At 34.1% G+C, this 21,057-nt stretch overlaps 1 protein-coding gene across 9 annotated transcripts in view; it reads right to left on the bottom strand.

The window, feature by feature from the left end:
• Window positions 1–21,057, bottom strand: part of MLIP (muscular LMNA interacting protein) — a 251,973-nt gene that overhangs the window by 2,682 nt on the left and 228,234 nt on the right. For all 9 annotated transcript variants that reach the window (XM_054492411.2, XM_054492420.2, XM_054492419.2 and 6 more), the window contains one exon: window positions 6,220–6,273. In XM_054492411.2, coding sequence (XP_054348386.1) covers window positions 6,220–6,273 — 54 coding nt within the window. The remainder of the gene's footprint in view (window positions 1–6,219; window positions 6,274–21,057) is intronic.

The raw sequence follows: 21,057 nt of genomic DNA, 5'->3' as shown, positions 1-21,057 counted from the left end.
TGCAAAACCAAATATGCATATTCTTTACTGCAAAATGAAAACAAAATAACCTACATATGTGTTCTTGTGAATATGAAATCAGGCTGCATGTATTGAGAACAAAAAGCCATTTCCAAGAAATGTGTATCATAATATAATTAAATGCTGCATGTTCTTTTTTTTTCCTGAAAGATTTCAAATGTTTTGTGCATTTATGTAACTATTGACTTTGGTGAAAAAAGATAAAATCTGGTATCAGAGTTTATTATCCATAAGCCAGAAGCTATAAAACGTTCAGTAATTAAGGTCCTATAAAGGCAGCCTCATAGATAAAGGATGCAGGTACAATGGACTCTAAAGAATACAATGTTGAATCTGGGGTCAAAACCATGTGACATCTGGATGATGTGAGTTCCAAATAATTATTAACCCTGATCTTAGTGTCTTGTTTGTTTCTCTTGGAAACTAGAAATAGTCTTCACAAGCCACCACACAGAGGAGTTGTAGGTCCTTTTAGTTCCTGACTTCTGCACAACTTGAAAATGACTCACTACAATATTAAACCCAACTTTAATCTGTTGAGATGACTTTGAAGGAGAGACCCCAAAATTGTCAAACGCCCACTTCTCTTATAGTAGATTTAACTGAGTTTCTAGAAGAGAAAAATAAATGAGACCTGTTTCTTTTTATCGGCTACTTCAGAACCAGACTCTCTCTGATTTTAATTCTGGTTCTTGCCAATCAAGGGTAAGAACAATTGGAAATTCAAAAAGAAAGGTTTAATTCCTGCTGCTGAGCATAAGGGGAGAGATTTCCCTCCTCCTTCTTTTTCTTAAAGCATTTACTTTAGAAAACTCATCATTGTCAGTACTTCCTCCTCTCTTTGAAATGTATATAAATTCTTTTGAAAACAGGTGGGCCTTTTGTCAGGCCCTGAAAAGTCTCTTTCAAGGACTTGAGAACCATCTCCTTTAAATGTAAACAACCAAGAAAGACATCATCCCTATCTGCCAGTTTCCAGGGAGGTTAAGACTCTAACTTTAGCTCAAGCCTGGCTCAAAGTTATGAAACGACCCCATGTCCTAAAGATATGAGAAGTTTACTTTGCCTTGTGTAAAGCCAGACACAGATTGTCATCCCAAATTCCAGGTGAATTTAGGATGAACTATGTATAATTGACGATGCTGTCATTTTTATCTTACTTGAGGACCAACTTAACTATTGTTGATCTTGAGAATATGTATATAATGGGGTCTATCTCCTTGGCTATACGAAGGGTGAGATTTCTTGTCTTTGCAGTCTCTTAGCAGATTCCCTACTATGATGCACATCACATTCTGGTTCAATGTTATTCAATAATAAAAAGGGTTTTCTTTCTCTACTACCCTTGTGAAGGGAACTTCTGGGTTAGCAGAAAGGTTTTGTTTTGTTCTGTTTTTAAATTACATTTCCCCAACACAGGTTGGGGGCTTACAACACAAGAAAGTCATTTTGATGGGTCCATTGCTATCAAATCTGAGTATAGAAATATCCTTTCCTTTATTATTTCCCTGCTCACCTGATGCCTGGGAAAGGTGGCTATCTACTCAGGTACCTGTATCAGGTGTCTTTATTTTTATGACAAATTTACCCTGGCCCTGTAGCCATTTGTCTATCAATGCATAGGAATCTTCTTTTAATCAACAGGTAATAATATCCAGATTCCAAATTCTTGCCTGAGATTACAACCTTCAACTCTCAGCAATCCAAGATGTATCAAAGCTTCATTTTGAGAAATAATGTTTTGGAAAATTGCCTGAAAAGAATAGAGTGGGCCTTTTTCTCTTGATAATTTTATTTTTACCCTTGAATCAAACCAGAAAATGAGAGTGGCTTCCACAGGCAAGTAATTTATTTTCTCTTTTCTATGTTCTCATCCAGAGGATAAAGTCAGAGGAATGGGATGGCTGCTTTATACTCTTAGAACCTTAGACATCAGTGGAGGTTCTGAAATTCAAAATAAAATAAACTCAGAAAGCTTATATACCACCAAAGTGGCAAATCAGTCATAGTCACCTTGCTAACAGAATTGTTATCTTGTGAACCCCTAAATGTTTATCAAAAATCTGCTAAGAGAAGGAATAAGAAAACACAAGAATTTGCCTTAGTATGTGTTTTATGGGCAGCTAGTGAATGATTAGCTCTCAAGCTGTGTTAATAACAAATGAACCTGAAAGGTCAGAACCAAATGTATCTAATCATGTTTTGGGAAATCAATTGATCTTCAATTTGAAATAAAATGCAGTAGTCATAGGGCTGCATGTAGCAGGTAATACAAAGAGGGGCGGTCTGTTTATATCTCATTCTGCAGTATGACTTTCACAGACAAGTCTGCAGAAGGAGAAGTAGTTCATGGAGTGGTTGTGGATAGAAGAGTTGCTGAACTTACAAGATGAGAAATACAATAAGAAATAATTTTCACTACTAGAATTTAATTTTCTCCTAAGTAACTCAACTCAGAAATCATTTATCTTAGTCAACGAGTATGCTCTGCCTGTATGGTGTTAAATATTCACCTTCTTAGAAATTATTGCATTGGTGTGAACAGTAAAAATCTATGAAAGTATTCTTCTTTGAAAATCAGCTGACACAATGGTCAAATCAATTATTTACAGATCTCATCTGCTTGTATGGAGTTTCATCAGTGACCATGTATTTTAAGGGTTATATAAAGTACAAATAAAACATTGTTTGGAATGCACTAAGCCTCCAGACTCAGCTTGCACCAAATGCTATGCCAGCCCCATCCTAAGCAATTTGCAAACCTTGTATGGAATGTCAAGGCAAACAAAAATAAAGTATTAAATGAAATTACAGTGGATCTCAACATAGAACAGATCTCTTAAAATTAATCTACCACAAATTAAATCACATGTTATTCCTTTAAGCCATTGGACAGGAATTTGTTGTCACCCAAGTTTTTAGTAATTGAAATCATTCACTGGAACAAATTCTTTCATGATCCTCCTACTTTTACTTTCTATTTTGTGTTTTCAGGGTTGAATGATCGATTTGTTTGATTGGCCTTCCTAGACTGCCAATGAAGGAACTATAATTTGAAGATCTCAACTTTTGATGCATATTTGAATAATCTGAAGAGATTTTAAAACATACAAATACCTTTGTCACCTGTAAAGTTTCTTGATTTATTAATTTGTCTGGAGTGGATCCCTGTCATATGACAAGGAAGTATATTTATCATTGGTGTGTTTCAAAAGTCAATTACAGGTGATTCTAATGTTCAACCAGGGTTGAGAACCACTGAGCTAGATGTTAAGTGGAATTTTTTTTTGAGTTAGTTCCTTTTAAATGAACTTTAGAAATGATGTGAGTTATAAAAATGATGGGTAAGTCAAATCTGATATATCTAACATCTGTTTGTATTTAAATGAATTACTGAGTTAATTTTAAAAAGGTAGTATCTACAAATAGCCAGATTTGATTCAAGAAATGACAGTCTGGTAGTAAGCAAGACAAACTAATGTCTTTAGGAAATGAAAGAAAAACCAAGAGGAAAATTCTGAGATACCATCAAGGGCTCTTCCATAATTTTTTATTTGCACTGGGTTTGTAACTGAAATGGTTTATTCCTTTAGGTCATATAGTCATAAGAACAGAATTGCTTTATAAAACTGATGTTTCTTGGTTGTTGTTGAAGGTAAACAGAGAAAAGGTTTGGGGGAAATATATTGGTCAATATTAGTCTGACCACACATCATAAGAAGTTGTAAAAAGTTGCTAAATTGCTCCAAAATGTGCCAATATTACTAAGAAGTAAAATACAGCACACTGGAAGCACAAATGGCCTTTTTCTTAATTATTTATATTTTTTTACTACTAACAGTTACTGTCTCTCACAAATGTTAAACTTCAAGCTCTAAATGACATTTTTCATGTATTCCAAACCTGAATCAAAATCATTTTATGGCAATCTTATCCACTATCTTAATTTTAAGTTTTGTCTCCAGGGTTGTGATAATTGGTGTAAAAAAATGCAAATACTACATCTATACCATTCTCTTTGGCTCACAAAGTCTTTTGCATTACCTAACATTCAGTAGTTCTCAATTTGTTATCTGAACTGGCTGTTTTTGTAATTTAAATAACCAATTCATTTTCTCTTTTTTGTGTAGGAACACTCTTATTGTGTAGATATAGTCTGTGAACTTGAACCAAAATTATTGTATTTGAAAGAAATACAAAGTTTCCTATTTTTTATATTCATCTGAAATGTGCAAAATTTATTTAATCATTCTCTATTTCTGAACGTATTTTTCTAATTTTTCACTATTACACAATTTGCCACCATCATACTGAAAGAGCTAACACATTTGACAAAAAGTTATTAACTTTAATATATAAAAAGGGAGTTTACTACTCAACAAAATATATTACCATACCACTAAATGCATAAGATAGTGCAAAAAAAAAAATAGATTTAAAAAGACAAAAATAACAGAAGAAATACAGAATTTTAACATGCAAATTAATATTAAAAAGTAACTTTCCCTTTTAATTTGGCAAGTATTTTAAAAGGTGATTTTAAAAGAGAAAGAATTAGATCATACAGATAGAAATATAAATTAAAATAGAGAAATTTGGATAAATATCTTTATCTAAATTAAAAATCCTAATTTAGATTAATTTAGACACTAGACAGAAATAATAGAGTGCCCAAGAGGCACAGACTGCAGGCTGTCAGATTTGGATTCAATTTCTGATTGTGGAGACACTTCCTAGCTATTTGACTTTAGGCAATAGATTAAGTTCCTGCAGCTTTAGTTTCCTCATCTCTAAAAAGAATAACAATAGTACCTAACTTAAGAATGTTTTATGAAAATTAAGTAAAACGAAGTGCATAACACTGTTTCTAATGTATAGTAACCTCTCAATAAATTGGGAATTATAATAATTCTCAATGCTGCCAAGACTGCATGGAGACATATTATTATAACACACTCCTCATATGGTAAATTACTACAATTTTCCAGGGCAGCAATTTGGCTACATGTGTTGAGAGTCTTCCATATGTTCATAATCATAAAACCAATAATCCTATTTTTACAATATTATCTTCAAAAGTAACCAGAGATGTTGTCAAGGATATAAATGCATACCTATTCATAACACAACTTTATATTTTAATGACTAATGTTACAGCAAAAAGCCACATCAGTCTTATACTATGACAGACCTTTTTAAATTTGCAGAAATAGGGATGCCAATTTAGGAAAAGTAGATAGTATGCCCTAAATTGTGGAAAATATGGCTTGGAAAATAAAATTAAAATTATACGTGGAATTTTATTATTCTTATTTCTCTTCTATATTATGCTTGTTTCTTCCTAAACTTGGAGGCTGCAAAATTAAGCATACTTCTTTTGTGAGAGTATTTTAAATGAATGTGTGAGCTCACCCAGTCCCTTCTCAGAGATAAGTTTTTTAAAATCACTTTTTTTCTCCCATTTTCCACTTTATCTGAGGGTATGTAAAGAAGAAAACACTGTTCAGTTATTCTTGCTCTTGATGAATACAAAAGTAAATCATGATGAGAACATTTCTTTACAGAATTTTTGTCTTTGTTTCTATGGTATAGCATTTTTTTTAAAAAAAGAAAGTTGTTTGAATTTACTTTTTACTTATCAGCTCAAAACATTAAAGTAGATAAACATTTACATGAAATGTAGAGGCTATGATTGAGCTGATACGCCTTTGCCTAAAAGCTGCATGCCATATATAAAATTCACCTGGGGAAGGTGGGGTTTGGGGTGCTCAGTGAACCTAGCATTCATCTTCCTGTGAACTGAAACTGAGATACCATGAAATACTGTGACTCTGACCCTGAAAACACACCATATGGATAATGGGACATCCATTGACCCTCTAGAGAAAGAAGACAATGGTAATTTCACATATGAACCCAAAAAGGAAATCACAAAGACAGGCACTCGGGGTAGGAGTTGGTTTGTGGTCCAGGTATCACACACGGGGAACTCTAGTGCTACATTCTACATTGAGAGGCAGCAAGAATTTACTTATTTCACTATCAAATCCTTGTGACCGACAGAGTGAAACAGTTAGTAGTAATTCTTTCTTTTTTTATAAAAGCACAATTTTGTTAACATTAAAAAAATAAGATTGGTTTATTTCTACAATCACACAGAAATGGATAACTAGATGTCCAGTCCTATCTTACATTTACCTCTTTGGAATCAAGAGCTTCATGTTCAGGAATAGCCACCATTGGATGACTCAGCTTCACAGAAAAGATGCCCAGGATATGATCAGGAGTAGAAATGAGAAAAAGTAAATGTTAAAATTTCATTTAAATAGATTGACAATGACATAAATATTTTATTGCAGATAATAGTGGATTCTACCAAGCATAAACATTAAGATTCGATCATCACTAAAAGACAAAGGAAGATATTTTGGCAGAGGGTGAGTACTTTGAGTATAAGACCACATCTTACTTATTTTTATGTCACACATCAACTCTAACAGTGCTTAGCATATAGCATAGGCCCTCATTAATTAAGTACGCAATGAAGGAATCGTCAAAATGCACTAACAGATTTCACAGAGAGGAAACAAAGTTAAATTTATGTTTCACCCCTCACATAATAGGCCGCTGACTGAAATACTCCAAAGCAACAGCAACAAATCATGTTCGGACCCACAGTAAATGTAGATGCATCTATAGACAGTACTTGCTGGAAATGTAAAACATTGTGCTTTATTGTGACTATTAATAATCTCAATACACAAGGACTTCATAAACATTGCAATCTCACCAGGTGATGTTATTATAATGTAATTTATATCATAGAGACAGTTTAACAGAAGAGAAGGTCTTTTGTTATGTGGGAATTTTTATTACTATGTGGGTCTTCTGAGAGCTACACATAAACTTCATAAGATAGAAGAAAGTCATCCATATGCAAGAAAGAGAGAACCTAAGAGACACACACAAAGAGAAGGGGAGAGCAAACATTTGTAATGAAATCTGTTTACCCTTTTTTGGTATTAATCATTTATCCTAGCTCCAGCTTTAGAATCACCACAGATCCGTTTGACAGGAACATTTCTTATTTCTGCCATCCTTCTGGGCAAACCAAGGCTATTGAAATGATTGGACCCCTTTCTCTTTCAACAGGATCTTGCTTTGGGCAAAAAGTCTATGGACAGAGACCAGATCTTAAACTCCCAGGGCAATTTGGAGGAGGCCAGTAATTTAGCCTGCCCTGGGGAAGACTCTAACCTTGGCTGCTAGGGAGGCCAAGGAGGTCTCCACCTGACATTTCCTCAGGTTTCCCTTCGTTCCAACAGACATTCAAGAATGGAGCCAGTTTTTGTTTAAAGTTATAGCTTCACTAAATCCAAGCCCTTACACTCTGTTCTCAACTATAAAACCCTTTGGGTATCATAGCAACAGGACTCCTTCTAGCTGCCTGAGACCATTGCTTTAAATAGAAGCATGATCTGGCCCTAGAGCCAACTAGAAATCTAAATAGCATTCCAGGAAGCAGCTGGAAGCACCTACTTTCTCCTGTTCATCAGAGTCTCCTGAGATCCTAAGTATGGCTTAGGATCGGACTCTAGGTACTGCTTCAAACTTCAAACCCAAGTGATTTATCCTGGAAATAGCACAGGTATTTGTATAAGTAGGTTAAGCAGTACAATATCTATATGAATCATCACAGTTTGTACAATGTCAAACGTCTAACCTCCTAATCTCCTAAAACAGAAAAGAAGAATCATCTTGAAATTTTAAAATCTTGGTAATATCCCAATAAAGCATTCAACTGAGATTAGAAAAGCAATTGAGTCATTATGTGATGCCTACTGTTATATTCCATTCTTCCTTTCTAATACAGGTATTCAGTAATTTTAATCCATTTTATTTTAATCTTGAATTTCAAAAACCATGTGTTGATTATCTTAATCAATGAAAGAGAACAGAAAATGACTGATCCTCATGAATTGGTAATCCTCAAATCATTTATATTTAGCTTTGGAATGCTTTCTTCTCTTTATGATCTTTTATCACAGTAGATTTGCCTTTTTAATATTCTTAAGCTGACTAAAAATGTGATATTAATGTGTTGTGAAGATTTATGGATTATAATTTATTACATACTCACATAATAAATTCTTCCTATGGGTTTGTTCATCTAGTTTTCACAACAACCTGGTAAGGTGAGCATTAGTAATACTCTGTTTCACAGATGAGGAAACTAAAGCGCTGAGAGGTAAAATAACTTGTTCAAGGCCCAAAACTAGTGAGTGGAACATCCATGCTGGAATCTAGCCTGAGAGTGTGCACAGACTGTGCTCTGGGAACAGAGAGAATGTTGAATGCTAAAACCTCTGCCAAATGCAGAGGCTTTGTAATGCATAAGGACTAGAAATGTCAAATGGGGAGGACAATAACACATAGTATGAAAATTTTACCAGTCAGAATGGAAACAGTGAAACTAAGCATTAAAACTAATACTGGCTGGGTGTGGTGGCTCACACCTTTAATCCCAGCACTTTGGGAGGCCTAGGCGGGTGGATCACAAGATCAGGAGTTTGAGACCAGCCTGGCCAACATGGTAAAACCCCGTCTCTACTAAAAATACAAAAATTAGCTCGGCATGGTGGTGTGTATCTGTAATCCCAGCTACTCAGGAGGCTGAGGCAGGAGAATTGCTTGAACCCAGGAGGCGGAGGTTGCAGTGAGCCAAAATCATGCCACTGCACTCTAGCCTGGGCGACCGAGCAACACTCCATGTAAAAAAAAAAAAAAAAAAAAAAAAAAAAAAAGCAAATTCTACATGAATGGCTTGCTATGCAGAGAGTAGATGAATATTACAGGGCAGAGAGAGTCATCTAAGCTGGCATACTTGATGGTAAACACTGTGGAAAACAAACTACTATGTTGCCTCAAAGAAAAAAATAACTAAAAAGTTACTAATATTAACATCAGAGCATTATTTAACATGGAAAGATGAATGAAATGGAAAATTCAAGAGAATTGAGACAAAGCATACTTTTATCCTGCATAGAAAATCCAGTCCTAGATATTGTATAACAGATTAACTCAACCTTTGTTCACTCACCACTGTTGGATAAACACATTTGAATAAAACATTCCGTTGATTTTTATTACACTTTTGGTCACAGCTGCCACCAAACTAACATAAAGCCTTGTGAAGTGTTTGTCACTAGCATGCTGCTTTCTCAAAAATATCACTGCCTCTTCCGAGGTAATATAAACCACACCCACAAAGAGATAAAATCCCCTCACACCAACTGAAGAAATGAGAATGTAACAACTAGAAAAAAATAGGCAAAATGTGGTTAAATCAGTTAATTAAGTCTTTAATGTACACAAGAAATGGAATTTAGAGCTTTAGCTTTTGTGAAACAGTTCTCTCTTCTTGAGTGGAGATAAAGTATGTTTTCTGGACTTCCAGAAATTGTGAAGCTGAGGGAGTGTTACAGGAAGTTTTAACATTTTAAAATCACCACGGGTGCCATATATTCCATCCAGAATTCACTTCTTTGGGATTGCTTTTATGTTCAACCACATCCTCTTGTCAACCTCCTTCACACCATTTGTCTTCAGTCGTCTGTACCTTCTGTTTCTCTCTCTCCACTTAGATTTGTGAACTACTAAGATAGAGCATAACCTTCTCAAGACCATCCCTCAAAAGCAGACATTACAAATTATTGTAGAAATACCCACATCAAATACTGTCTGTTTCATAAGTCTAATGTTCTCATTATGAGACTAGATGCCATTGGAAGTCATAGATTATAAATAAATAAAACTAACTCACTGTTACTTGTTCTGTACTTAGCATAGGACCCAACTAGCACAGAGTAGACACTGAATGAGTATTGAATGAATAAATTAATAAAAGAAAGGAAGAATTCAATGGCTACAGAAAAGAAACAGTTTTCTGACTTGTAAAATTAAAGAATTCTGAATTAGTGAAGCCTTAGGAAGTATTAACTGAATGCCTAAAAGATATCCTTTGTATGAGATTTTGAAAACTGAAGATCCTTCAAGTAGAGCTATCACACAAGTGAGTTCTATTTGATCCTCATATTTCTTTTGCTTTAAAAAGAATTAAATTTAGTTGTCAGCGTTTAAGTCCACAGATTATACATGCAGGTTTGTATTATTTCTGGTTTCTCTTGAACTGTTCAAAGATCTTCCAACACTAACCTTGCAATTTTGTGACTCTGGACAGTAGCCTGTGCCTTTTAGATGAAGCTAAAGATCTCATATAAACATAGTCCCCACCACTCCTACGAGGAGGCCAAAGGTCAGAGGTTACCTATTATCATGATTATGTACATAATCATGATAATATGTTATAGGTTATATTTATTATCATTATCTATATTATATATTTATATTATAATATATATTATAATATAAAATATATAATATATATTTATATTATAATATATATTATATATTATAATATATAATATATATTATATATTATAATATATTATAATATATATTATATATAATATTATAATATATAATATATTAAATATATTATATAATATATATTATAATATATATTATATTATATATTATAATATATTATATATTATATTATATTATATGTTATATATATTTTTATATATTATATAATATGTTATATATATTTTTATATGTTTTATATATATTGTTTGTACCTATATATTCCTGATTATATAATTATTATCTGTCCCTCCATATATATCCGGCTTGTTTCATTCACTTTGGAGATATGCCTAGCCCAGTAAAGTATTTGTGTTTTTAATCCCTGATTTACAACATATCACAGTGCGCTAAAGGAACCCAGGAAATCTTGTAAATTTCAGATTCTGGCAGGGTAGTTGTGGAGAGGGGCCTGAGATTCTGCATTTATGACAGACTGTCAGCTGGTGCTGATGCTACCACAGGTTGAATAGTAAAGTCATTGCCAATATCTTTGTATGAATTGGTGAAATGAATTTGTTTCAAATATTTATCTATTCCAACTAAAATTAACTATACTCAAAATGTCCTAATCAATTCAGATACATTGGAGTTGTATAGTTAGATCATTTACCACATATTTGATTATTAAGTACCTGCTAATAGGTCAGGCACTTGGCTAGATGTTAGGGATATAACAATCAGTGAACAGACATTGTCACCTGCCTTGAAGACTACAGTCTAGCAGGAGAGACAGATAGTAATTATATAATCAGGAATATATAAGTACAAACACAAAATAATGTGTTAGGAAGTAAAAGTACCGAGTCTTATCAGGGTTCATAATAGATTAATCTAACCTAAACTAAAAGGATGAAGGCATATTTTTCCCAGAGGCTGAAATTTCAGGGATGCTACCTCACAGGAATAAGAAGCATGATGAGTGCATATGGAATTAGTCGCTGAGAAGAAATCACTCACAATTTGGCTGGTTGAAAAACAGGGAGAAAATTCAGGTGAGTGGGTAAAATGAGTGAGAGAGATGTCAGAAACAGAGGACAGAGAATTACTATGAAGAATCTGTATGCATCAACTTCACTTCAGTGTCATCTGTAAGCCCTTGAAAGTGCTTATTAAATGAATGAATACTGTTAAATATGAGTTTTCCTGCAAAGGACATGATTTCATTCCTTTTTATGACTGTGTAGTATTCCATGGTGTATATGTACCAAATTTTCTTCATCCAGTCTATCACTGATGGGCATTTGAGTTAATTCCATGTCTTTGCTATTGTGAATAGTGCTGCAGTGATCATACACCTGCATGTGTCTTTATAATAGAATGATTTATATTCCTTTGGGTATATACCCAGTAATGAGGTTGCTGGGTCAAAAGGTATTTGCGTCTCTAGGTCTTTGAGGAATTTCCACACTGTCTTCCACATGGTTGAACTAATTTGCACTCCCACCAACAGTGTATAAGTGTTTCTTTTTCTCCACAACCTCGCCAGCATCTGTTATTTTTTGACTTTTTAATAATACCCATTCTGACTGGTATGAGATGGTATCTCATTGTGGTTTTGATTTGCATTTCTCTAATGATCTGTGATGCTGGGCTTTTTATCATGTGATTGTTGGACGCATCATCCTTAGTGAAATAACACAGGAACAGACAACCAAATACTGCATATTCTCACTTGTAAGTGGGAGCTAAATGATGAGAGCACATGGACACATAAAAGGGAACAGACACTGGGGCCTATCAGAGGGTGGAGGGTGGGAGGATGGAAACAGTCAGGAAAAACAATTAATGAATACTAGGCTTAATACCTGGCTGAGGAAATAATCTGTATGACGAATCCCCTTAACATACATTTACCTATGTAACAAACCTGCACATGGACCCCCAAACTTAAAATAAAAGTAAATAAACATATATATACACACACATGTGTATACATTGTATATATATATGTGTGTGTGTCTATATATATATATTCGTGTGTGTATGTGTGTGTTTTCTTCGTTTCCCCAAAGACATTTCCCCAAAAGACCGCAAGCTGCTTGAGAATAGGTCTCATCATATCCTAGCAGTTGTGCACCAAACACTGGTTGATTGGTTTTACTGCTCACAATTCTATACCCTGGAATAAAACATAGGCAATGCTCTGAGTTTTTTCTTTATTGAGGCCTGTGGATAATATGTGCTATGTGGAAAAAGCTCCTCTCAATGATAGTTAGAAATATGCCTCTCATATCAAAAAAAAAAAAAAGAATTGGCTATATGTCTTAAAGATTTAATCTGTATTAGGGCAAATATCAAAAATATATTACAACATTTATTAATATTTATTTTTAGGATTTAAATATTTATTTTTAGAATTTAAAAGTAGAGCATAGATTTGTGGTGATGCCCAAAGATTCCCAAGTTTGTCTATCTAATTAATTCCCTTTGTGACCTGGGGAAAATCACTTCGTGTCTGGGCTTTAGTTTTTTCATCTTTAAAGTCTGGGCCCTAAATAGATGAGTTTCAGTTCCTCTTTTACTTGGATAATTCATTGGTTCCATGTTGCTTAAGCAAAAAAATCTATTGATTGATAACTGATGCTATCTCAGAAATAAAGGTCTTCTTTATGTTATCTCCTGCACTGAGCCATAGCTGAGGTAGAAGTTATGCTGATGGGGATGGTAAAATGAACTCCCCAATCTTAACCAGAACCCTTAATATGGGTTCTTAGTTCTGCTTATTTATGCCTTGTATGAACTGTTACAAACTATTAAGTTTCACAACATTCTTTTGTATATTCCCTTGGTTATTATATATTCACTTGATAATACATGTTGGTTGGTATATTCTGTTGAAATGCATGTTAATTGTTTCATAAGCCCACCAAACACTCACTGCTGAATATTGGTCATTAATATTGTTAGATTGGAGTCTCATTTCTAAGAATACTAATAAGAAAACATAGGAATTTTCTGTTCTGATCTTTGTAATAGATCTGAAATATGACTGAAAACTCCTAAATTATACTATTTTTATTCTTGGCCTTTCCTCTTCCATCCCAAGAGATAAAGACTTAAGGCATGTTAGAATTTCTTCTTCCAAAGACCACTTTCTAGACATCAGTGTAAGGGAATTTTTGTCTGTTCATTATTGTATGTCCAGCCTGTTTAAAAACAAATACATTTACTTCCGTTTTCATTGTTAGCTCAGTCCAAAAACAAGAACAAATATTTACTGAGCGCCTATTGTTTGCCAGAAACTGCTGTAGGCAGAGGATAAACCAATGGACACAATAGACTGAGAATCATCAGACTACAGCCCTTGGGCCAAATCTGGTGTACCATGTATTTTTTTAAATAAAGTTTTATTGGAACACAAAAAAAAAAAAAAAAAAACAAATACCACATCCTATTGTTGACTTACATTTTTCATCTAGAGTTGTTTCTTTCTCAACTAGAAAACCACTTCCCTAAAGGGATTAACTACACCATTCACTTTTTTCAGTGCACAGCTCCCAGGTTATAATGAAAACAGAGTAAAACATGTATTCTAACACCATTTCAGTTCTCAAAACAAATTCTGGAAGTTGAAATTGAAATTGACAAGGAAGCATATTTGTTGTTCTTTTTGTCTATCCTTTAAGAGAACACTTCGTTACTTAGTACTACAGGCAAAACATCATTTTCAATTGTTTTCAATATCATACTAGTCTAGTACAATCATAAATCAAAGTCTATTTCTTCACAAAATAAAATATTGGTGGAATATTTTTCTCTCTCCGTTTTTTATCTTCTATAGATTATAAGGAATATTGTACCTCTTATTCCAGTGTGACATAGAATATAAACAGCTGTGTATTAATACTCTTGAGTTCATAAATATTTTTGGAATCCTGCCCCTGCATTAATCCCATCCAAGGTCTTCCTAATTTGCCACCAGTTACCTCTAAGTTGCAGGAAATCTATCCCAGATCCCAGGTGTAATGTCAACAGATGTCAATTGATGTGTTGCAAGGATTTGGAAGAGTATTTAAGAAAAGAAATGGGTATGACTGTGATAGGGTCAAGCCATCCCCTCTCACCTTAGACCCCGTACCAGATCCCATTCCACTCTCCTCTAACAGTACACCCCCAAGAGCATCACTAAGGATGTGGGGGCCAAGAGTTGGTTGAGGAGGGAGAGGGTATGTGGTTGGTTGGCAGGCAGATGAGCTAAGGACTGTATGTCTATAGGTAACAGAAGGGCTTCTTTCTATATGGTGCCTGTCAGCTCCATCTTCCTGGCATTGGGCCACATTCCTCCATTCCCACACCTTCCTATGCATTGTTTCAAACTACACTTGAAAGTTATGTAAGCTTTCTCTGACCCTTTTCCCATCTCCTTTATGTATAATGCCTTTAAACTGTCAGTACACCCAGTGTTTTCCTTCCACTTCCACTTCTTGCCCTATATGGTCTAACTATACGGTCCTGTCAGGCACTCTAACTTGGTCGTAGATTGTGGCCATTCCTGAGCCAACTGATGAAGTCTAAAATCTTCCTTCTGGAGAATCTGTCTTCTTTTACTTCCAGCTATGTTCTTGCTAGAACCACAAACTAACAGCTATAACGGTTTTTTATTCAAACTTCAAAGGAAAAAATAAATGAGGTATTTACTGATCACTAAGAAGCCCTTAAAGGAAACTCTCCACTGTCAGTCAGTTTCAGCCATCCCAGAGTGAGATCTTTTGAGAATTAGAAGAAAAATGTTCATAGTACTGCCAAATTTGCCTATGATATCACCTGGGATTTTATAAACTGTTAAAAGTTCATTCAAATATGGGATGATTAAAATATATTCTCAGGCATTCAAGGCCTTGGAATATTTGCTAAATAAAAACCTGTCTTTAAAACTTTCTTGGGTCAAGGACTTAAATAAAAAGAGAAAGACATACAGGAGGATGCTACAGGAAATATGGGAAGAAAGGGTAATAAAACAATCTGATTAAGTGTGTTGCTGCCATAAAAACAAAACAGAATAAACCATGAATTACTATGAAAAAGAAAGAGAGAAACTATAACCATAATATGTCAGAAATAAACACCTAGAATTGAACACTATCCATGTGATGGGAGGCAATGGAAGGGACCAAAGGGACTTGTCTTACTAGAAGAAGATACAGATATCAATACGAGCATATAAATACGAATACAGACCTTAAGTTAAGGACCATCAACAGCAAAACAAGGTTAAATACATTTTAAACTAGTAAATTAAAACTACACCTTTCCAATAAAAAACTGAAAAGCAGAAATAACAGATAAGTTATGAAAAATGTGATAATATGGCAGAATTAAGGTTATATAACGAGATAATCTCAGGTATTAAGAGAAATCTCTCAAGATAAAAAAATCAAGATCAGAAAATATCTGGACAACAAGAGACATACACACAAATAAAAGTCATACAAATTTGAAAACCAAAGTAGGAAAAAGATCTCTCTCCAATATGAACCAAACTAAAAATAGTAATTTTATTATTTTAAAAACGGAATTCAAGAAGAAATGCTATAAGGGACAGAAAAAAATATTATATACTGGTAATAAAATCAATGAACCAGAAAATATGACTATCATAAACATATATTCCTAAAAATAGAGCCTCAAAGTATTAAGATTTTCCAGTGTTGGACTTCTAATGCTTTGAAAGCAAGTTGTGGTCTTACACTTCATTTGAATGCCTTCATAAAGCTAAGAAAGTGTTTGATGTCTAATGGTGACTAAATAAATATTTTTATAAAATCTGAGGAAGGGCCCACCCTCACAGTCATATTCTTGTTCCCCAAAAAAGATTTGCATTTGATTCACAGAACTTATGGAACATATGGCTTATATGAAGGCGAATGAGTATCATTATTTGATGGCTGTAAGTTAAACGTCTGAGCTGTGCTTTCATTAGTCACACATTGGTAAACTTCAACAAATTTAGCAATCTGAAAGAATTTTATGCCCATATTTTGGTGAAAGGAGTAAAACAGTGAACAGTGGTCACATTAAGCAAGATAAAGCAACATAGAAAAATTTTGCCCTGAAGTTTCAAAATAGGAGACTCCTTGGCTGTGCAAATATTACATAATGAAAATAGATTTTGTTGCATGGGATATATAAAAGGATCACAAAATACATTAAGGCAATAAGACAACTAGGTTGAACTATATGAAACTGATAAAATTGATGTTTGTGTAGGTAAAAAAACTATTGAATAATGGCAGTTTCATGTGGTGCAACCTAAAGAAACTTTTTTAAAAAAACAAATAATAGCTTTTCAAGAAGGTTAGACAAGCAATTATGTTCAAAGGTAGACAAAATATATATTTTAAAAACTGAATTTGCAAAGATAAAATGCTTCTATCCTGGTTTTCATTACATTTCAGGGTTAATAATGCATGGCACACAGCTGCCTCCTTCTACTGCGCAATCACTCAGCTAAGACTATTGTCCTAACCCTGAGTTACTTGACTCTCTCTCATCCTACTGCCCACAACCAATGGCTGGCTGGTAAAGGGCATAAAAGGGTAGCTCCTTTGCATCAGGTGTGGATAACTCTGCAATTTATTCTCTAGAGCCTTCTCCCTATGAATTAAGTCAAGGCTGGCCTTGAACTGAAGTCACACTTACTCAGCTCTTTGCCCCTCTCAATTTGAATTCACTCCCTTCTTTACAGGAAGCTTTTCTGAAGAACCCTCCCTCAATAAATCACCAATATCTGAACCCTTGTCTCAGGATCTGCTTTTAAGGAACCTGATTTAAAATATCACACGAAGGAGAAGGGACAGGTGGCAGATGTGTGTGGTGAAATACAGAGAGTTCATTATCCCTTAGTGCCTCCATCAGAACAAGGTGCAAATGGATGGCAGTTTATTTTCTCTCCGTCCATAAAGTACAAGTATAGTCAGTAAATTCCAAAGGCCAGCATGTTATTTTACAAGAGCTTTAAAAATCATGTTTCTCAAAGTATAAAACTGTTATCCTGCCTACCTGCAACCATACATCTCTTTCCAATTACCAAATTCCTAATTCCTTAAATGATTTTATTTAAAAATGTTACAATGAAAAATTCCAGCTAGATACTATATGCCCAATGCCAGACAACACATGAGCTCGGGGCAGGTGTCCTTGCTACTAAGATTAAGCCAAAAAGAGAAATATGAAAAAGAAATTGATTGTTCTCAGTTTCCTGGAAAAAAATTTAAAAGTCAACTGTTTTATGATTAATTAAGTACACTTTAAGACTGGTAATTAGATAACCAGAAACATGCCCAGTTTCAAATTCCAGCCTGTCATTAAGGCATGTATTCTGTTGAAATACTCTTTTTGCCCTCTAGTGGAGAACCTAGCTAAAAATGATTGATAATTCATTTTGCAAAACCACTTCTCTTAAAATATCTGCTCATTGACATTCATTTTTTAATGTTAAAAGTCAAATTAATTTGCATTTAGTCATTTTGAACAGAATGTTCTTTGTGAATGGATTAAACACATTCATTCATTTTGAAAACAATTTGGCATCATCAAATAGTGTACATGTTTTGGTTTCCTGAAAAATCTTAAAACATTTTTAAAAACCCATTTTATGTTTGATAAAGTCTTTTTTCCAATTCCAACAATCTCAAATATTTTATACTTTAAATCATTTCAATAGCTATCTAATCTCCATTATCTTTAAAACTTGTCAGAAAAGTTTTAGAATTGAGAGCAAAGCTGTTTATTTCCATGATGATTGAAAATAAATTACCTCGGTTTATTCACACAGATTTCTAATCATACATAAAGTTAGAACATAAACAAACATTATTAATGAGGAGGTTTGAGGGATGTTTTTGCCTCCAAAATTCAAGATGACTTTTTTCAATAAATGTGGCTGCCTCAGTACAATTTTGTCAGAGTACTAGATGTTTAACGGTTCTCTTAGCCACTAACCTTTGCCAAGTGGAAAGTTCTGCCAAAAGAATGTTGGAGCCTGGAGATGAAATGTGAAAAGCATTGTGGAATTCATAAGCCCAGGCTCTGCCAGTAACTCATGCCATGGCCTTGGGTAGGTCACTTTGCATCTTTGGGCTTCAGTTTTCTTATCTGTACACTGAAGGAAGTCAGATGGCCTCAGCAGTTAGTTCTAGACCTGATTTACATATATGGTGCTGTGTTTGATCAAATGGAAGCCTGTGTGTGATTCCTGGGTGGTGGTGATGGTGAAGGTGGTAATGCCGCTTTATTGATAGACATTAGGGAGGTGTCTCAAAGAAAATTAATCAAGCATCAGCTTTTAAGCTATTCTGTAAAATTTTGTACAAATTATATATACTTTCTGAGCCTCAGTTTCTTCATATGTAAAAGAAAAAATAAACCCTACTTTATGATTGTTTTAAAATCTAAATAAAATGCTGCATGTGAAGTAAGTGGAATGTTGTCTACTTTTTCTAAATATGTTCCTTATAAAATTTCAGTGACTTCTCAACTCACTCCCTGCTTTTTTCCCCGCAGTTCAGATAACTCATTATGTTCAGGAAGGTGGAAGCTATCTAGTAATCTTAATTGATGCTAACTTCACATTATAGTTTCTGATTCCAGTTGCTTCTTCAATGCTCTGGCCTGCTTTCGTTTTCTCAAGTTTGCTCTGTTCTTTTTCTGTCTGTTTATGCTTGCTGCCCCATCTAGCTGGAATGCCCAGCCCACTCCCAGCCTTCACTTCTTTTCAGGCCTCAGATTCAACACCATTTTCTCATTAAGTCTTTCCTGATTCATCAGACTGGATCAGGACCTCAGATACATATACTCATACCTGCCCAAACGTCTTTTGCATGGCAGTTGTAACAGTTATCACTAAGTATTGAGTTTTTTTCTTCTTTAATTTGTTATCCTTATGTAGAAAATAAGGACTTGGAAAAGGCCCCCATGTCTCTGTCTGCTGGCTTTCCAGTGCATGGCCAGCACAAACACGGTGCTTTGCACCTAACAGATATTCAATACATCTTTATGAAATGAATAAATGTGTTTTGTCAACTTCTAGACTCCTGAGTTCCTAGACTTTATGTTGGAACAAAAAGGTTGCAAAGTCTATGCTTTTTGTCTTTAGTAATAAATTAGGCTATTAGTTAGTCAAGATTTTGGTAACCTTGAACCAAATCACTTAATGTTCATTTTTCTAATTTTGAAGCTACATACAATTGTAGACTGCTTAACTCAAAGAGCTGTTTCTTTATTCTTAACATATACTCATAAAAGATTTTTCACATCTTTAGGTTTAAATATTTACAGCATATATTAGAAAAATAAATTGTTATTTCAAAGCCCTCTCAGCCTTTGAAGCAGTAGGGGAAGGTTAGAATTACTTTAGATTTTCCTTTCTCCAGATAAGTCATAATCTCTATGAACTCTTGTTGATTTATCTTTGTTAAAATATCAGAAGAAACCTCTGGCAAAAAAAATTTCAGAGGAGCTACCAAAAAAAAATCAACCCATGCTTGAAAATATGCCTATAATATTAATATTTTAGTTTTTATTGGATTTCTGCAGATTTACAAGGTCAATTCTCTGAGTAGCAATGCAATGATAATACCAATTTGCATGCTCTCAATAACATTACCAATATAAACTTTACACACGTACTAAATTTGAAAATAAATAAGTAGAAGAAGAAATGAACAAGGAAAGTCAGCCTTCAATGTTTACAGGGTGAAATATCCAAGGAGTTTAAGAAAAGAATGCTCATGGCCTAGGAAGCAGGCTAAAGCCAGCTCGTGAAGGGGCCTCTCCCACCTACCCACTCTAGACATGAAAGTTTCTTTCCTTTCTCTGTCCTCCTACCTCATTCACACAACATCAGACCACCATGAAAACTCACCAGAGGTTCCAGAGTAGGTATGCCAACCCCTAATCCTCTATGATGGGGAAACAAAAGGAGTTAGCTGTCTATTGCTATTGTTTTTCATTTCTCCTATTTCCTATATGTGTATTTCTCATTCAGAATACATTTTGCTAGGTAGGCTCCCTCACTATTCTAATAGATGATTCTCCCTTGCCTTATTGTAAGTGGAGTGATTCTTTACATAGAGAAGACAGAAATAACGCATATAATTGAACTGAAAATACATCTGTTTGCTCACTCTCCTCCCCATTTTTCATTTCAGACAAGTTATATTCCTTCTTTATTCTTAATCTACAATCTCAAGAGCAGCTGCTTAGAAAAAGGCTAAGAAAAAATGATCAGTAAATATTCTGTTGACATATCATAAAGGTAAAATGTATTATAAGTAAATGCTTCATCTTTTTTAGCAAAAACATAATTCTAATATAAATAATTGCTATAATTTAAAATATCTTTATGAAAAGCGCACTTTAATTTTTTAAAAAAGGAAATCAGAAGAAAGTATGTTAGAAAAAAAAAAATTAAAAATCTCTTGGTGACATTTCAAAAAAAAAAAAAAAAAAGAAAGTACATGTTGGCAGCTATGGTATTTTTTCAAAGAGAAAGGACTTTTAATAGCTGAAGTAGCATACCAGAAAAAGTTATACACCTTCTGATTCAGT

Source organism: Pongo pygmaeus, chromosome 5 (genome assembly GCF_028885625.2).
Source record: "Pongo pygmaeus isolate AG05252 chromosome 5, NHGRI_mPonPyg2-v2.0_pri, whole genome shotgun sequence".
Lineage (NCBI taxonomy): Eukaryota > Metazoa > Chordata > Mammalia > Primates > Hominidae > Pongo > Pongo pygmaeus.
This window is presented reverse-complemented; position numbering and strand designations above follow the sequence as displayed.